The sequence below is a fragment of the Xiphophorus maculatus genome, chromosome 20 (genome assembly GCF_002775205.1).
Source record: "Xiphophorus maculatus strain JP 163 A chromosome 20, X_maculatus-5.0-male, whole genome shotgun sequence".
Classification (NCBI taxonomy): Eukaryota; Metazoa; Chordata; class Actinopteri; order Cyprinodontiformes; family Poeciliidae; genus Xiphophorus; species Xiphophorus maculatus.
Window position 1 is genome coordinate 29,667,956 of NC_036462.1, and position 19,861 is coordinate 29,687,816.

The window sequence follows — 19,861 nt, forward strand, 5'->3', positions numbered from 1 at the left end:
CCCTCAGTCAATGTAATCTGGACTTAGTCGCCACATTCTAAAAAACAAAAACAAACAAAGAAACAAAAAAAAAGCAGTCTAAAGGTTTGATATAAAACCAGCGTCTTGAGTCGAAAGCTAACACCCGTACAGCACCAGTCAGAAGATCACATCCATTCCTCCTGGGCATGTTTGTTCTTTTTTCTCATCAGACGTTTTCAAGGACAACTCGAGTTTGAATTTGTTGTGGGTTTTCACCTCATCCAGACACGGTGAGAACGATAATTATTCGGTCAAACGGATGCATACGCCGCCATTATACATAAGCCCTCACCAATATTTGATCAGATGTCTCTTAGCAACAGGCTTTTGTAGCCAGAAACAAGCTTCTGAAACAACAAGTCAGAGTTTAATTGAACTGGTTTATTCCTGGCCTCACTGTATCACTGGGGTCAGGAACTCCTCCACAACCTCAGTGTTACCTTTACTGATTCAAAAACTAGTTTTTCTGACCTGTCCAAAGAGCAAACTATGTACAGGTTTTAAATTATAGTGACACAAACAGCCATCCTCAGATGAAATGGTGATCATGTTAAGGAATTGCCAAGGCTCAAGCAATTTATCCACTGGAAACTGATGAAATACCAGAGCCACTTTCCACAGTGAAGCGAGTTTCATCATCAACCTCCACCGAGAGGGTGACTGAAATATGCAGTGGTCAGTGTAAACCACCAAATATCTTTTGAAGAAATAAAACACCAAATTTAACAAAAACAATAGATATGAGTTTGGGCTTTCAAGCCGAAGAGCAACTGCTAAACATGGTGGTGGCAGCATTATGCTACGGGGCTGTTTTGCTGTGTCTTTCACAGAACAGGCCGAACAATGAAGGTACATGACACATTTAGATTTTGAACATTTTGGAATCAATAAAGCAGACTGACATTAAGCTTTCGCAAAGGTCTTTTCAAAGCTTGGGACTTTTAATACAATAAAGCTTTTTAAGAATTAATTCCACATCTGCAACAAGAAACCAACTAATTTAAATAAACTCAGCCATTTCTGATAAGAGGTCTGGTGAAACGTAGGTTTTTGATGGTTCGACTGCAGCTTGCTAAGGGAGGTTGGGGGAAAAAAAGCAATTAGTGGAAGTGTATGCATTTTAACTCTGAATCAAAACTGATTGGTTTTTCTGACCTAGTTGAAGTTGCTGAGTGTATCATTCCATCCTGAAAGAAACAATTGTTCCAATAAATAATTGAAATGATCGTACCATTCGAGTTTCAAGGTGAGAGTTGCACATAGGAATACATTAGGTAAGCAGGAAATCCCATGCAGTAGCATTTTATGCAATAAGAGTTCACTAGTTTTTTCCATTCCAATAAGAAAGCATCAAAATGTTTGTGAATAACTTTAATTATATGTAACATTTTCCAGCTGACTACATGTAAGCTTTAAGAGAACACAGGTTTACTCTATTGGTACACTCTGACTGTAGGAAATGCTTTCTGCGTTTCACATCTTAATGTGGGGAAAAAGGGTGCAGGATAAAAGCTTTGTGTCGTCTGCATGTTGGAAGCACGCCACTGTTCAGGTGGAGCAGAGACTCCAGCAGGACCCAGCCCAGTTCTTTTACCTGACATGAGTGATTGCTGGTTCACATCCAGCCCAGCGCTTTGTGCGCCGTTGAAACATTGTGTATTCAGACTTAACCAAGCCTGCCGGTCAACATACTCCACTTATTTGTTCATAACCGAGTTTAATAATACTGTCTTTGACCAGCACCTTTTTTATTTTCACCTCTAAAGATTCCACTTTTTTTTTAAAGCGTTGACGTAGCACGTATTAAAAAGAAAAACGTTACAACGACCCACAACGTGTTGAATCAACTCTTAACTATCTGCAATGTGCGACTCCTGATTAAGAAATTGTTGCACCTCAGGAGAGTTGGCTGTTGCCTTTCACACAAAAACAAGCCACAGCCCCATCTCTGAATGTGAACTGCACGTTGCTCATTTTGTTTCCATCCAGTGACAAATTGAAAGAGATGGCTCATTTAAATTCAAGAATGTCCCTGTCTAAGCAGATGAAAGGGTGAAAATCCTCAATAATTCAAAGGAAAAAAAAAAAGGGAACTCCATATTTGTCCAGTTATGGTTGTGAAAACAACTAGAACTTCTCTTTCCTGTATTTTCCATCAGACTGATGGAAGATTGACTGTTTAGAACGAGAAGGAAGTAATATAAAGGAAGAAGTGAGGTCAGACGCACCCAGAGCATCCCCCCCTCAGCCACAGAGGAAGTCACCTTGCCGCATCAAATATCTACGTTCCTAAATTAACAGGAGATTTTTATTGTAGAAAATAGTGCTGTCAATGTAAATCTATGTACACAATGCATGTAGATCCAATTCTACGTATAATGCTGTAGTTTTGTAAGCATTTGTGTCAGAGCGGTCCACAAAGTGCACAGTCAAAGCTAAGAATAGTGGCAATTTCTATGAGAGGTATGACTCTCTGCCCAGGGTGGCATTCTCTCGAGAGTGGCACTAGAAAAAGCTGGATATCCTTGCTTGCAGATTCAATTAAAGTTTGAAAGCTGACGTGTAGCGTTCAGAGTAAAATGATACGGCTATTTGTAGCAACTGGCTAATGACGATGAAGCTGTAATCAGTTCCACAGGTTCTGATTGTGCACTAACCTAAAGCCTCCAGTCTGCAAGCCATCAATTCTGGATCAAAATACATTAATTTAGAAGTTTAAAACTATAGAGTAATCAGCCAGAAAGAGATTTTTGTAGCAAGTTCGGGGCTTATTCATAGCAATAGGAAAGGAAACGGGGAAACGAGATACGTGATGACACACAAAAATTATTTTCAATGTTTTTGAATAGAGAGCACTGTAAATTCAGGTACGTTTACGAACGGGGCAGGTGGCAGTGAGGGAAATCACCGAATGGTGTCATTTCTGGATGCTACTAGCTAAGGTCACAAACTTAAAATCCACAAAGGTGAAAACAAAATGCATCTGGTTGTATCTGCAAAGTCAGTGTCCATGTATGATCAGCTTCAGAGCCGGCTTTAACAACACGGAGTACACCTTGATGGCCTCCCCTTGAGGCCAAGTCTGCCTTCTGGAAGCGTTGCACAAGTACTCCACCTCCTTCAGGTGCCATTTAGAAAAGACGGGTAAGGCAGCACTTAAACTAGCATTGCAGCAGGCGGCCAACCAAACAAGCCGGTTTTTTTTTCTCTCATCCCCATGTTAAAAAATAAATGTAAAAAAAAAACAAGAAACTGCTGCATTCACATATAGTATATGCTGATCTGCCAGAATGATGTGGAATTTGAAAAATGAATATCTGTACAAGACAAACAACGAGATAAGACTAAAACCTATAGGAAAGGGAGGAACTTATCTTTATTTTTAAAGAACAAGAGGCATCAAGTTAAGAAGATTGACAAAAGAAGCTCACCTGTTGATTGCAACCTAAATACTTTTCTGCTAGCTGTGACGTTTGACTGCTGCATTCCTACATTCCTCATGGCTCCCCTACCGCAGCAGCTTAAAGACAAAAAGCTGTCCTACAAGCACACATTTGTAGCCGTTTATATGAAGACCACAGCCCTTCAGCAAAATACAGATTCAATTTAAGCGCCTGCAGGTCTCGTATATTTTGCACAGTTAAATGTGACAAGCACATAACGTGGGTTGCATTTGAATTTTGACTCTCCATTTCCTTCGGTTACGTTCAACTCCAAGATTCACTCTTTGGCAGTGAGTGTTTTTCTTCCCCAGAAAAGCTGAAACAATGTCTGGCTTATGACCTGCTAAAGAATCCTCATCAAATCGTACCAGACCTGAACATTGATTTAGCAAAATGATACAAGGTTAGCATCAAGTCGTCTCTTTCTGCACAATAGAACATGCCAAGCTGTAGACTTGTTGCTGGAGCAAAATAGACTCAGAAATATCCGGCAGAGGAAAATGATCCAACAACAAATAATTAAGAGTCGAAGAGAAGGAGAGAAGGATGGGGTGAACGAAAAACGACTGGAAGCATTCATTGGCTGAGAAAAACTCAATAATTAAACATAATGTACCGGAGGCAGCCAGGCTGTGCATTTCCCCAGGCAGATTCAGTCGCTGCTTCATGTTTGGTCAGGAGAGAGTTGAATTGGCTGGGTGTGTCTGTCACATTGAGCTTCATTTGTCACCCAGTGACAGAATCGGTACACTAAACCGGGTTTGTTCAGATCCACTAAAGACATTGTGACTGATAAAAAACATAAAATTATTTGGGGTCCAGAAATAGCAAATATCGCTCTACATCGTGAATAAAGTAAACAAATTGGTAGAAGACGACAAATTCCAGGTTGCATGTGTGACATCCAGTATTTCACGCATTTTTTTAATAATGCAAATTTACATTGAGAGCAGCTGATGGCATAATAAACTCAGATCTCCCTCACAGGTCATCTCCGGCCTCGCTCTCCAGGCTACAATTTAGATCTTCACTTCAGAAGAACTGAACTTCTTCTTAAAAGTTTAGTTCCTCCCACACTGCCACATGTCACCACTTCTTCCTGGGTGATCCTCAAAACAACATCAGGAATCCTCTCACTGAAACACCACAGATCACCGATTCAAGCAAACAACCAGATCGACCTCCATCGCCTCTTTTACAGCGAAGGTTTTTCACGAACCCGACTTTAAGCTTAAATTATGAGCCAGCAGCAGAGCAGCATTGTGCAACCTTAAAATAATATTGAGCTAAAAGTGAAAACGTGACCTAAATCAACTACTTGATGTACACTATGTTAATATGATTGATGCACTTCAGCTAGAAACTCTTAATGCACAAACCATTAAAGAGGAGAAAAAAAAAAGCATGGAAATCAAAAATAATTCTGCTTCGATTTGGAGGTCAAACAAACAGAACTACTCGGTGCAACAGAAGCTGAGTGGAGTGGTAAATTTGGCAGAGTCATCACGTGACCAGAGAGCAGGAAAAGAGGGCGCTTCATGAAACCTGCAGTCTTCAACACGCACAGGAAGCGACACGCTTGAGGTCTGCCCGTCATTCATTCCTGCACAGAAACAGCTACACAAATATTAGTAACCGGGGTACGGCTTCGCGTCACATTTTGTGTCATTTGTGAACAGGCAGCGTGACATGGATACCTCACCCAACTTCAGTCACAGAAGCTCGGCCCTCCTATGAAAGTTGATGACTAATGCTTTGCCCCACCCGGCACTACAAACGGGGCTGAAATCGACTCCTCGGCTAGCTGCTAACTCTGCTTTTAAATAGCAGTGGCAGCTTGTGATGATGTGGATCCCCTAAACAGAGGGAGTGATGTAAGCTCAGAGAAGGAACGAGACCTTTCCCTCCTGTGAACTTCAGCTTGAACTAAGGTGAACGAAGGGGAATATTCTCACTCTAGAGAAGCTTACATGAGCGAGCAGACAGATGACTAAACTCAGGAGTGATGCAGCAACTTAAAAAACCTGCCGTACAAGACTCTCGGAGCTGATGTGATACTTGCCATTGTCGACGGGAATATAAGCCTGGAGAAACTCCGGAAAGCCTCTTGTGTTTACGTCACATTTTCTGTTTTATGCCCAGTTTTCCATCTTAATCTGGATTTAAGTAAAAGATGAAATACAGCAAGACGGCTACTGACGTTTTTCAGATGTGTGAAGGCAGGTTAAAAGTTAGGAAAAGAAAAATAAAAGAGGCCCAAGTGTGAAGAGGGCAACTCACCATGAAACACACAATGGAGAAAGTGGAAGAAATATGTAAAATGTCTTTATGTTACATGTCAATTTTAATCAAAACTACCCGACGTTTTACGACTGAACCACTTGCCGTTTTCCACACAGGACAATTTTTGCTCAGGTATCAAAAGTAGCACCTATGTGAGACCAGAACAACAACCTAGGAGCATATACAAACCCCTTTTGTCAGATTTGACAAACTTATATTGATGAGGATATGGATGCACTCATAAGTATTTGATAAGAACAGAATAGTTTTCCCGTTCCCTTTTGTTATTTTTTTATCCAATTTTTAGTGTTACCTGAGACATGACAGCGCCAGCAGCAAGGTAACCTCGCCTTGACTCTTCCCAAAAATCTTTTTTTTGTCTAACCTGACGCGCAGAAACCAGCTGAACCAAGCTGATCGCTACATCATGTACGATCGCTGTCAAATGTTGTGGTGTGAGCCTCGACAACAGCTATCAGGACAATCTGACAGGCATCAGTCTTACAGGAAGCCTTTACAGACCGACAGCCAGCCACGCAGAAAGTTAGTGATACATACCATAGATCTGACTCTTTGTGTGTATCCTTTAGTTTGCTGGAGATTCTGTCAAGATTGCTCCACTTCCGCTGCTTCAGTTGCTCTGGAAGCACTTTAGCTTGCAGTATATGTCAAGGAGACAGCCCATGCACACACACATGCAAACACATAAACACGCACAAACACACAGGCAAACACACGCCCAGTGACACAAAACTTGCTGCTCCGCCCCTCCTAAAAAAACCAGTAAAAAAAAAACTCCACCTCTTTTCTCCGCCGCAGCCAGCAGAGCCGGCTCAGTCGGATTGGATGGTTGGACACACAGTGACCCACCCACTGGCTGCTCCCTGCATGACAAAACTGAGTGAACCAGCTTAACCCAGAAAAAATGTCTGGGGCAGGGAGAAACGTTACAGTTTGATTTTGTATTAAAAAAAAAAAAAAAGCCAGTGTGATGGCTTCTACTTGAAGCGTTAAAGCGGAAGAAGGCGTGAAGGTTGAAGCAGTGATGAGGCAAACGTGGATGTGCTGAAGCAGTCCTGCTTGGCAGCCTGGGTGTGTCCCATACACTCACTGCTTAGGAATCCAGCAGATTTCACCAACAAAGACTGAGTGTGTCAGTATGTGTCTGAGCAGAGAGGAGAGAGGAAAAATATATGTAAGAGAACAGGGGGAGGGTTTTATCAAAGAGCAGAGAACATAAAAAAAAAGTAAAGGTGGTCAGATGTGCTGCAGAAGCAGATCCTGGGTGGAGGAAAGAAAAAAAAACAAGCTCCTGGACAGAAGCCAAAACTTATATAAGGTTTTCGAAAAACGAGGCAGAGTGATCCCTCTTCTCTTTGCGGACTCTCGCGGTCTGAGCCGCAACAGCATTCACAAGCTGATAGCTCAGTGCGCAGATAACTTACTCCTTATCAACATGGGAAGTGTTTCAAACTTGTAAAGAAGGGCTGGGCTTTCTGAACAGCGCCCTCTTCTGCCTGAAAACTCTCACAGCACTCAGAGGAAAATAAAAGCTTGCACATGCATGATGCCACCAGCTCCTTACTTTCCACTCCTACTTTGTAGCTATAAACAAACCGTTTTGTGGCTGCGTGTTTAAAGACATGTTAGTTTAAAGTAGTTCAGCATTTTCATGAACTATAACTATTTTGTATTCTAAGAAATGTTTTGCCCAAACAATCATTTCTGATTGCAAAAAAATATTGTGTCACTCTAATCTCAGTGATTGAAATGATGAAACTCTCCAGCAGTGATTTGGGGGGAAAGGATTCTGTCTTTGCAGTGTTCAACAACAACTTTCTTTGTCCCCCTGTAACATTGCGTAGCCCTATCCTGCTGGACGATGGGCAAAATGTCCAGCATCTGTATTCAGTGTGTCTGTGTTGCTACGGATGAACACGAGGCTGGTACACGTGTTGGTCTGCACAGACTCGATGCTAAATCATTTGAAAACGTTTTCCTCTGTGGCGTCTTCACAGACGCAGCTTGACTTTTCTCAGAGACGTATCTGACAAGAATGTGAGCACACTTGCTCAAACATTACAAAGAACAACCTGATGATTAAGATTTGAGATTACCACCTTGAACATAAACAAACCATAATCAGGACTGTGATATATTAATCATAGCCTTGTACTATTTTGTCTTGTGCCTGATCGACTCTGACCTCACTTGTCTAAAAATACTTGTCGAGCACAAAGACATCTGAAGCTCACACGCGTTTGAGGACCCTCTCAGAGCAAATCTTTTCCAACCGCTCTGGCCCTGCTGACTCTACAAACACAACAGAGCCTCTGTGCTTTTCTCCGGGGCTTAAAACCTATGAACTTTCCTGTCTGTGAGACACAGAGGCGACGTACCCACACAGCATCCACATTTCTAACGGAGTAAACCCTGGTAACGCTTGTTTGTTGACAAGCGGTGACCTACCGCAGTACGGAGAGGTCAACCTATCAGAACTGCGACTTGGAAACTGTTAGTTTTTTTTTCTTAAAGATGTTGTCGACATGTCAGTCAACATGTTGGCACTATTCATCTATTATCTTGGAGGTTCGATGCATTTAGATTCGTGATTCAACTTGAAGAAACAGGAAAAGGCAAATACATGTTGCAAGTCCACCCTCCAAAACAAAATGTGAAAAGTGTGAGTCTTTAATTTATTAGAATACATTTAAAGATTGTGACCTTGTGTGATTATGTGTTCAAGGAATACAGTAGTAATCCTGAGTATTTATGAAATGAAATGTTTTATCAGATTTTTGTTCAACTGAGAGAAAGTATCATCATGCTATTGGTTAGTGACTTTATACATTTTAAAGACAGAAGTTATTCTGTATGCATTTGATGATCACATTTTATGTTTATTTTTTGACCTGCTGATCACCTGATCAGAGTTGATCGAAAGCTATCCAATTCAAATATCAGAATGACTGATTAGTTCATTTCTGATGATTAAGCAATTTTTTTCAAAACCACTTTTAACAAAAAAAAAAAAAAAAAAAAGACTTAGGCCATCGTTTTAGGAAGGTGACAACATAGTTTTGGTGCAGCATCCTTTAACTCAGATCTGCTGTTAATGTGTCAGGTCTAAATTACAACAATCTGACAGTGCGTGATGTTCAAACCTGAAATGTACCATTGCGCTCAAATCTTTTTTTTTCTTTTTAAATCCACGTAACACACTTCTGTAGAACGCTGACCTGAATGTGTCGATATCCCCATCCATCAAAAGTCAGTCTGGTGGAAAGAGCATGGCACTGGACAGATTTAATGCATCAGCACAAATAGAAATAGTGTCACTGTGTAACTCTTCTCCACTCATCCATCATTTACATCATTGTCACCCAGACTCTCTCTGTCATACACAGATGTCCTTTGCCCTGCTGCCCGTCCATGAACTGCTACTAAATTTAGCTGCTCACATATTTCGCCATGGTCTGTTAGCTCATTCTTCTTTCCACGCCAGAAACACAGTAATAGCAAAACTAGACTCCTCTGCAACCTTGTTGATCAGCTTCAGCCTTTTACTCTCAACACATTATCACAGCCAACTTCAACGTATTTCATGCATTTACTTCAGTGGAATGATATTCAATGTATTTAAAGCATACAGATAGAATGGTTTTGATCAGTGGGCTTCGGTTCAGAACCTGACTAAATTGATTCGATTTGATTTAATTTGAGTTATGTTGCAAAGTCAAATTGGTGAAAGTTTCCGTCTTTAGATTTCAGACATGCCTCAAAAAGTGTTCAAAGTTTATCCACTCCTAAGGCCTGAAGGCACACCACACGTTTCAGATTTTTATTTGTAAAACATTTTTAAAAACATTTTGTCTTTCTTTCCATCTCACATCACGTATTACTTTGTGTTTATAAATCAGATGATATCCCAATCAAGTGTGTACTTGCAATGACACAATTTGAAAGTTCAAGTGACACAAATACTTTTAAATTCACTATTGTTCATATACATAGGCATCAATCTATAAATAAACCAAACTGTGGATTGATTACAATCGCGCTTGCCAAATGATTACGGTACATCAAACTGAAACTTACATTTTCATTGCAAGTTGCAACATCAGGAATTGCTATCATATTATCCTCCAACACGTCCAGGAAGCGTGAGGCTGCAGGGTCTTTACTTCTCCACTCTGCTCTTCAGGACAAACATCACGTGGCGAACATCGTCATGGCACACAAACAAATAGAGTTTGGTGCCAAAGGACGACACCTCTGGCGTTTTCTCAGGTATGCCTCAGTGGGTCTTATATAACAACTGGGTCAACAGTCAAGAACAAGCCAGGCGAACAGCGACAGGAGACATCTGACAGCACGAGTCTGGAGGGTTGCAGTGACACGTCACAAGATGGAGACGTGAAAAACGGCAGCAATTCTTAAGAACTTAAAGGAAATTAAAGGATTACATTTAGCTGACTTTGGCAGGACCGGATGTGTTTGGGTTTATCATAACACTGTGTTTCACTCTCCTGGAGCCGCACACATCCTCCGAGTTTAGTGTCGTGTTCCAGGCTGATTCATCTCATCAGCACTGACGACTCTCATCTCCTTTTGGTCCATTTCTCCTTTTACTTTATTTGTATTTTTGATGTTGCTTAGAACCTGCGGCCACAGATTGCTTCACAGGTCATGTTTGTGACCTTTGACTGTAAGCATAAGGACACTGTGTGATATGATGTCAGTTAAATGCACATGACACCAGTTCCTGCTGCCAACCCAGCAGGGCTGCACTGAACTTCCTGTCATTGGAAATGTGAACATGCCTGCAAACTCTCTTCCGTGTAGAGTCTGTTACAGAGGGGAGGAGACTCAATGACAGCTGTTTTCAGTGTCAGTAAAGGAATAATAGAGTTTGTTTTGGTTTTTTGCAAGATATCTGTGACAGAGAGAGAGAGTTAGACTTTCAGCAAGTAACAGGAAGGATTAACAAACTTTAAAGTTGCTCTGTTTTATATTTTTTTAGCTTTATTCACTGTTATAAGACAGCTGTCTTTTTCTAAATAGGTTAAGGTAAAAATCTCTTTGACAGGAACTTGTAGTATCTTCAGCTTGAACAGAAATTAATCAAACTACAATTTTGTTTCAAATCAGTTAAAAATATCTACAAGTTGGCCTCAAAAGTCTGATCTATACCTTCCTACTAAATAGATACTTTAATAAAGTATATTACTTTAAACTAATTTCACATTAGTCCAATAAAAATATTTTTATGCAAGTGCAACTGCAACAAAAGGCCAGCAATTGATAGGTAAAAATGAGCTGAATAAGTTAATACGCAATTGATTACCCTCATAACTAGCATTAGCATAGCAATCAGCTAGCTGAGCCAAATGCTTTCTGAACTATTTGAGTTAAATAACACTGAATAAACAACAACAAAGTCATTTCCTAGAATAAATCTTACAGATGTAGTCTACATGGAATTAAATGGTTCTGTTTGTATGAGGTCTCATGAGAAAATCTGAAGCATTCCTATCAACAGTGTCACACAACCGAGCTAATCAAAATGCTAAGATAACGTTCAAGCAGAGACTGAATTCTAGAAACCAGAAATGTGAACACTGTGGCGTCGCGTCAGAATTTGGTAAACTAATGGACAAATCTGCTAATCTTTACCTGTAAAAAGGCTTTGCTGTGCCCACCAGCCTTTGTCTGACTTTCTCGTTCAGCTCTTTGGTACTGTGCAGTGTCTGTGCTAAAGTGCATTGACTTCGCTGTCAGCTCTGTGCTTTCCTCTGTAGTGCAGCTGCAGGAGAAGCTGCAGCTGCACTACAACCAGGACGGACACAAGTGATTAGAACAAGCTGGAAACTCCCCGTTCCCCACGTTAGATAAAAAAGAGCTAACACTGGCTAGACCCAGTTTCTGGGCTGTGAATTCCAAAGAAAAGCATCACTGTTCAGAATAAACCAATTAACATCCACACATTATTAGATGTGCATAACTGCAGATGTGCACTGCTTGTTATTACTACTGAGACTTTGGTCCAGGGGTGCCCGAAGTGGGTCCTCGAGGGCCGGCATCCTGCACGTTTTAGTTCTCTCCCTGGTGGTACCAACAACCTTTTCAGCATGTCAATGTTCTTCTTAGGCCTTCTAATGAGCCATCATTGGATCCAGGTGCGTTAAATCAGGGAGAGAACTAAACCCTGCAGGATGCCGGGGCCCTCGAGGACCCACTTTGGGCACCCCTGTATTTAGTCAGTAAATGGCCTATACTTGTACAGCGCTTCATCGAGTTCAGAGAACCCCAAAAAGAGCTTCACACCGCATTCAGTCATTCACCCATTGGAGGTGGTAAGCGACCGTATAAGAAGCTTGCAATGCACTGGCACCAACTGGGCCTCTGACCACCACTAGCTGGTGGAAAGGCAGCTAAACGGTCCTGCAGACCACAGAAACAAAGCAGGGGCTCAAACCGCTGACCCACCGGTTACAAGACAAACTCCAACTTCCTGAGCCGAATTTCCAATTTCCTGAGTTCACGACTTTACGACAACACGTTACACACAAATCTGTCTTCATGTTTTTGCTCATGCATGAGAATGTTCACTCTTCATTTTGAAGAATGAAGAGTGAACATTCTCTCTTCATTTTGACTTGTATTTGCAAATGACAAACGGCTTTACTGTAAATTTGGAAAAATTATACTTCAGTTCATGCGCTCCAAGACAACAAGGACAAAATAAAACATAAATGGCAGTGCAGAGTGTTTGCAAGTCTTTGCTTTCCTTAAAATTGTCTGGATTAATTTACAACATAGATACCAAGTGGGCATTTGGGTAAATAATATGGGTCTATTATCCTTAGTGTACGTTTATATTCTTCTAATTAGACTGACATGTGCATCATTCAGAGATGAACGACAAAAAAAAGCTCATAGTGGGATTGCGATTTCAGTTTAGTTAATTAGGTGCCGATCAATGCGAATCAATTTAGCCCCAACCCATGTGAACTGAACTTCACACAGATTATCTAGTTCTTGTTAATCGTGAGCTTGCACATTGCTGCAGAGCATCAGGAGTACATCTAAAACCTGCAGGTGAGAATAGCTCTCCAGGACCAGGGCTGCTGTCTTCTGTTTGGATCCACTTCAGTGGAGGAGATCTGCACATATCTTCCATCCGCAGCACTGATATGCTCACTGTGCTCGGGCCTCTTCCGCTAATCCATTAGCAAACAAAATCCCCTAACAGCAAACTAGAGCGACCCTGATAACAGGCTGGTGACATCGAGTCTGGGATATATCAGCACGCAGTCACCCTGGCTGTCAGGTTGAGAGCCCAAAGATAACGAGACTGAGGCTGCAGGGTTTGACCTGCATGCAGTTTTACAAGTCGAACACATTTAAGCTTATTGCAGATACACACCCAAGTCAGATTGCTTCATCTGCTGCTCTAGATAAGCACATGGGAATATGTTTCAGGGTGGGAAACAGAAATCAAACCCCTTTTTGAAACGTTAGCCAAAACCAACCAACTCCTTTTTTCTAACAGCATTAGAATGGTTACTACATTTTCATGATAGTTTTTAATGTTTGTTGGACACTGCAGGCCTCGTCTCCGTCTTGGTTGAATATCTCACTCTGAGCAGCACATACACACACACCCACACATGCACGCACACACTGAACTCAGAGGCAAACCCGGAGCCTCGCACATTCCTGAAGAGAGAGAGAGAGTGAAGTCTGACTCGGGTTGACTTCGAGTTTCCCCTATAAGTCCTTTTGTCCAACAAGCAGCACAAACCAGACGAAGAGCGATAACAGCACTGTGAGCTCATTAGATTAGAAATGTGCTGTTTGAAATTTCGTCCCAAAACAAACCTCACGTGGACACATTTAGATTAACCACAATGGTATAAGCACACAAACACACAAAAAAAATAAAATAAAACACATTTGGCACAGACCTCCTCCACAGACACATCCTGCAGGGCTTGGGCGTCCCGCGGGCCTCGGATCCAGCTGAATATCTGGCCCATGTTCGACCAACCGGGCTGTGTGTGTGTGTGTGTGTGTGATTGTGTTTGTCTGTCAGCCTGCGAGTCCTATCTGTCGGCTTGCAGCATGTTCCCAGCAGGCGGGCAGGAAGCAGCGAATGAAAAAAGAGAGGGGAGGGGAGGACGACTGGGAGGTGTGGTTAAGGAGCAGAGAGGGATCAGATGTTGGAGAAAGTCGGAGAAGGAATCGGTGTAACTCTCTCTGAGCTATAAGGGGAGGCGAGCTGACCAGGGGCCGCATCAGATCATGTTTGGACGCACACACAAGGGCATACGCACATAGAAAAAAAAAGTCTTCATATCTTCATGCGATACAATTATTACACCAATGGCATTAACACATGTTCACACTGGGATAAAAGACTTGTGCTATGTTCCCCGACACCCTCGTTGAATCACCATGGAGAGTAAACAAAGAGAAGAAAAAGCCTGAGCGGAGAACTTTGACCTTATTCTTTACCACCCTGGTTTTACCTCTTAAAGATAAAAGCAGGACGCGATAAAGGTTACACCCTGGATATAATCGATGTTTAAGTGAGCAAAAATAAAGTCCGTGGAAAGAAAAGTTTTTGTGCTGCGATTGTGCAGCAAAGCAGAGTAGCGTGATTTCGACAGCTAGGAATGTAGGGAGTGTTTTCTCTGCAAACACGCAGATAAACAGATGTGCAAAGATTGAAGGCGAGAGCGTGAGAGTCCTGAATCTTACCCTACCCTTCTTGCTATATGCAAAAATAAATAAATATATCACAACAAATGTGGGTTTTTTTTTTAGCTGCTCTAATGTTACATTTACAATTTATAAATTGAGCAAGAGTAGAAATTGCAATCTCTGTCATATCCCAGATGCTTTCGTTTCTCCACAACTTTACGTCTCCCCTTAAATAGTTAATGGGTGGGGTGCGCAGGTAAAAAGAAATTTTTTTAAATCCTTTGATTGAATCACCGAGACTGATTCAGTCCGACAACTGAGCCGTTTGGGCTTTTCCAGCCTTTCCGAAGCACAACTCAGCCTAACGTCGAGTTCATTTTCTTGACAGCCAAACGGTTTCACGACCAGTTTCAACCAGCCTAGAACAACGCACTCGCTTGTGTGTCTCAACAGGTGAATCATTAAGGCCTCATAAGCAGCAAATCTGCCCCTCTCAAAACACACACAATAGGTTTGATGGAAACTAATCAGTATTAGGGACATAAAACCAACAGGGAGCGTCCACTGCTGCCCACACACAACAGCAACACACACATGGGAGTGGGATGCATTTCAGGAACTTTACTAACATGTGAGATGACCTCATCCCATCACCAACTCTTTATTGCATCACCTTATTAACAAACTACTCAGCTATTTGTGATAATAAGACTTTATTACAGCTAAAGAATAAATGTACCGATATGAGGGCCGCAAATGTATTGCCTCACTATTATAGAAATGTCGAATGAGCATTAGGTAAATAAATTATTTTGAACAAAATCAGCGCCGTAATTGTTGGTCACATGTTGTTAAGACTTTGTACAGCCCTTTTTTTTGCCACTGTGGTATAAGGAACTCTGGACACAAAATGACACAAGTCCAAGAGTCCGTTTCAACTCAAATTAATGGTTGGACTTTTCTCAGTTTTTTAAAGCAGGAAAAAAAAACCTGAGATCAGTTTAGTCCTCTTCCATCTTTTCACTGTGTTCACACTCAATATGAATCAAGTTGCACAAGTGTGCCTTTTATAAACCCTTTTCCTCCACACCCTACAGCTATAAAAGTCACAAAATAAAGGTGTTCAGGCACCTTTATCTCAGAACGTACTTCAGATGCACTCATGGAAACGATCATTGGTGAAGCATGTGGGAACAGAGGAACAATACAGGCTCTTCCACATAGCAAACCCTGGCACGGTCCCGGTCAGACGCCTTCGGCTGCGTAACACACAGCGGATAAATGCACTTGCTAAACAAGCTGGTGCACCGTGGGAAATTAATGTTTTCCGCTGCAGCCTCCCAAACAGCTATCTAGATAGAAATCAGCAGAGCTCCATCTGAAAGTTCAGTGAATACAGTTTCACCTGCACTGAAATGAATGTTGTTTTTTTCAGTTTTTCAGCAGGCAGCCGTAAACAAATATAAATACAGCCACTGAGGTATAAATAAGAAACTAGAAGATGCCGTCGCTGTGTCTTAGGATATGGTGGTATATGTAACTGGACCCTGCTGCTAATCTGTGGGTTCCTCCTTATATTTAGAGCCACACCGCCGAACAGCCACTGCGACTCACCCGCTGTAATTTATACATTGACAAACTGAGCAACACTCCCATATGCTGTGAAAAAGTATTTGCACCCTTGTGCATTTCTTGTGTTTTCTAGTTTTATGATGCCAACATGAATCAAATCCTCAAAACAAACTTTAATATCAGACAGAGATATGAGCTGAAGAGACACAGAAAGCAAATGATGATTTCCAAACCCACCCTGGCATATGTGGAAAAAAATAATTGGCCCCTAAACCTAATAAGCGGTTTAGGGTTTAGATTTAGGTTTAATGGGTCCATTTATAATTTTTCATCATCTGTTGAATTTCTTTAGATTGAAGCAGGACGCGTTGCATTTTCAGATTATTTAACCCAATTTGTGTCGTCAGTCGTTGATTCTACAGATCCTGAATTAATCAGGTGTGGCCAGTTGAAATCGAACTACGTTTTCAAAAGACGGTGGCTAATTTTAGGTAATTCATGATTTCAGAGGGGGACTGGCGTGATACATTTTTATCATTGGGCCAGGTTAGTTTAAGATCATTTTCTTGGTTGCATTAAAAAACAAACACTGAATTTAAAAACTGTTCTATGTATTTATTTCTGAAAAAAATACCATTTGTTTAATTATCTGAAATGTTTATGTGTGGAATAAAAAGAAAAAGAAGCAGAGATAGAAGAGGTCTAGAAATAAAAGAGGAAACTTGAAAAGTAAATTAAAATAAAAACACATCAGATTACTTGGAAAGCGATCATAGGACGATCAGAGTGTTGGCACGTTGAAAGTGAATCTCACATCAAAATAAATGTGAATTCAGATTTTGCTCTTCGATCCAAGACTGCACACACTTAGTAAAAGTTTATGAAACTCGTCTTCATCGTTCACCCTTAAAGCGAATTCATGTGAAAATGTCAACAAGGACATGTCGCTCTACCTCCTGAAAAGGAAGTTGTTCTGTCAGCCATCATTAAATCCAAAAATCACATGCTGTCAGCATCGCTTTGCGTCAAAACGGCTTCTCCGACAGAGACTGCCGCAACCTAATCCATTTATTGAATCATCGATGTGGTCGCTATGGCGAAAGACTTTGAAGTCCGAAAGCGCGTCGCTATAAAGCAGCTGTTCTCTGTGAGTCTGTTTCCGAACTGTAATTGTCCCATTTTGTTTTGCTCTCGCAGTAAAAGCTTCTTCCTCCCTTGGTGGCCTTTCAGCCCACCTGCTGATGCGGGACTCGTTTGATTGTGAACAATCAACTTCAGGCAGATTCTTCAAAAGGCTTTTGATTTTGGTCTGGGGTTGATCTGCCCAGTTCAGGCCCAAAACGGCCTACTCTCTGTACGATACAAAGGCTGGACAATGCCACAGTGTCTATTCTTTAACGTCATTGTTTGGACAGATTATTGTGGCAACTCCATGTATTTAGAAATTGTAATAAGAATGAATCAGACTTAGTTTTCTGGGCTGATGTCTCTAGTGTTTCCCATGATGTCACACAATGGAGCAGTGTCTTTCAGGAGTTGCTCAAGAGTTTAGAACCAGGTGTGCCTCTATTTAATCGAAATACTTTAAGCTAATCAGAAAGCTTCCTAAGCGTCCCCATCATCTTCTGGTTTTCCACAAATGATTTAATGGCAAATTAATCTTAGTGTAAACATCTGAATATAAGGATGTAGTAAAAATACTCCTTATCAGTCTTAGCAAATAGAAATAATTTTAGTCATCCTAACTGACCTAAAACATGAAAAGTTTATTATAAGACACAGAGAACAAAAAAAAACATCTTAATAAAAATGGGATTTTTCTCAATAAAAGCATTCCAAAGCCTTGAAAGTCTCCAGAGGAGAAATGAGTCAAAACATAACTTTGTGTGGATCCTGAGAGTTTGGCCAAATCTGTAGAGAGAGTCTTTGTCATCAGGTGACGGATAATCCGTGCTCACCTGACTGTGGCTGCACACAGCAGAGGGAGACAAACACACACACGCACACGCACACACCCACTCACACACCCTTTCATGTTAATATAAAACAACAAGCAGTAATCCACAGCGAGTTTCTCATAATTCAGTCTTTGTCTGCTGCTCCCACTTTTGGATTGTATTACTAGAGAACACAGCACAATGGTAATCTATTAAAAACCCTTATTTCTTTCAACTAAAATAACACAGAAAACCAAAACCTTACCCTACCGACAGGGTAGACTGATTACATCCATATAACAGACAAAATTAATAGCTGAGTAGTTAGCAATTTCACTGCAGTACATTTTATTTTATTCACTCAATTAAACTGAAACATCCCCAAAACCTCTGAACGATGTTTCATGAATTTTGTACGATTAATAAAACATATTTCCTCGATCTGGTGCAAATGAATGAGTTGTGAGTATGAGACGAGAGAAGGAGGTGAAATAAGTACCTTGCTATAATAAGACACTGCAGAGGGATAGAATGAAGAAACACGCAAGCCAACACACACACACACACACACACACCAGCTTGTTATTATGAGAACAAACGTTTTGGAGGCAGAATGATTATTATTGTTCAATCTGAATTCAGTGAACAGGATGCAGCCATTTCAACCTATTGTTTCAGTGGGTTACTCGTGCTACTTTGCATTGTGGACAGCTAACAAAATGGCAAAAAAAAAATAAATAAATAAATAAATAAATAGAAAAAATGACATTAGTATTAATTTAAAATATGTCAGATTATGCTTAACTGCATAACTTCAGTACTTGGGTAATAACAACATCCAGTGTTCAGAAGGTTATCTCAGTTCAAACAGTCACACACCTTCCTGTATAAATAATGCTGGGTGACAGAATAAAGCTGCTCCAACACTGCATGTAGTTTGAGGACGAAAAATCAGCAGAGAGAGAGAGAGAAAGACAGCAACGCTGGTGTACTTACACGACTCATCCAGTACGCAGCGTACGCCATGAGGGACCACAGCTGAAGCCTGCACTTCTTTTCCTGCGCTCTCAGAAACAAATCCTGCTTTATGTCATGCCTCCCCTAAAGACGTGCCACTCCCTTGCAGACTGCACCTTGCCGCATACTGTCTGTTCTGCAACACTTCCTTTCTCTGACTCAATGGATGCAGAAAGTTTCACAACTTTCGAAGGAATTTCGGGCTCCTTATCAAAGCCACACGCAGCGACCTGTTTGCAGCATTTTGCCGACCTGCTCCACCCAGTGTACATTTCTTTTTTCTTTTTTTTTTGGAAACGCAAACATTTAAAGACAAAATCCTTAATAGTTATCATTAGCGTTCCAGAAGTCTTAGTCATCATTGCCTCTGGACAGAAAAGCAAGTTTGTTGTTAGTAGCTTTGAAACGTTCAGTCACTCGTGTCTCCTGCGTGGTGCAGACGATGAATCGGGTCCAAAAGTGCCACAAAAAAAAAAAAAAAGTCCTGTATGTCATTGTGGAGATTGCATTGTTTGGCACTTTATGAGGGCTAGTAATGAAAGCAAAGATCAAACGTACCTCCTTGGTGTTTTTCTGATGGCCGTGGCTTCTCCTCTTATGTGGCATCTTTGCAAACCAGGACGGATAAACCTTCTCCAGCTCCCTTTGCGACCCGACTTGTCTTTCGGAAGTCACCGTGTGAGTTCGGACCCAGTTAAGCCGAGCTGCCCCTCCCGCTGGTGGGGTGGAAAATGAGGGTTTTAGGAATGCTTACAGAAGATGGCAAACCCAAAAATGATTCAGCATGGTGGTGTGTGTGTGTGTGGGTGTGTGTGTGTGTGTGGGTGTATGTGTGTGTGTGTGGGTGTGTGTGTGTGTGTGTGTGTGTGTGTATGTGTG

The 19,861-nt window shown here is 41.3% G+C and overlaps 1 protein-coding gene across 21 annotated transcripts in view; it reads right to left on the bottom strand.

Annotated features, from left to right (window-relative positions):
• The window catches only part of cast (calpastatin), a 39,179-nt gene extending 19,442 nt beyond the window's left edge, over nt 1-19,737 (bottom strand). For 7 of the 21 annotated variants that reach the window (XM_023325509.1, XM_023325506.1, XM_023325512.1 and 4 more), the window contains exon 1: nt 13,718-13,862. In XM_023325509.1, coding sequence (XP_023181277.1) covers nt 13,718-13,789 — 72 coding nt within the window. In that variant the 5' untranslated portion in view covers nt 13,790-13,862. Of the gene's footprint in view, nt 1-6,305; nt 6,504-13,717; nt 13,864-18,961; nt 19,104-19,540 lie in introns of those variants that run through there. The other 14 variants (XM_023325514.1, XM_023325508.1, XM_023325504.1 and 11 more) reach the window with 9 other exon arrangements.
• Between the last annotated feature and the right edge of the window lie 124 nt (nt 19,738-19,861).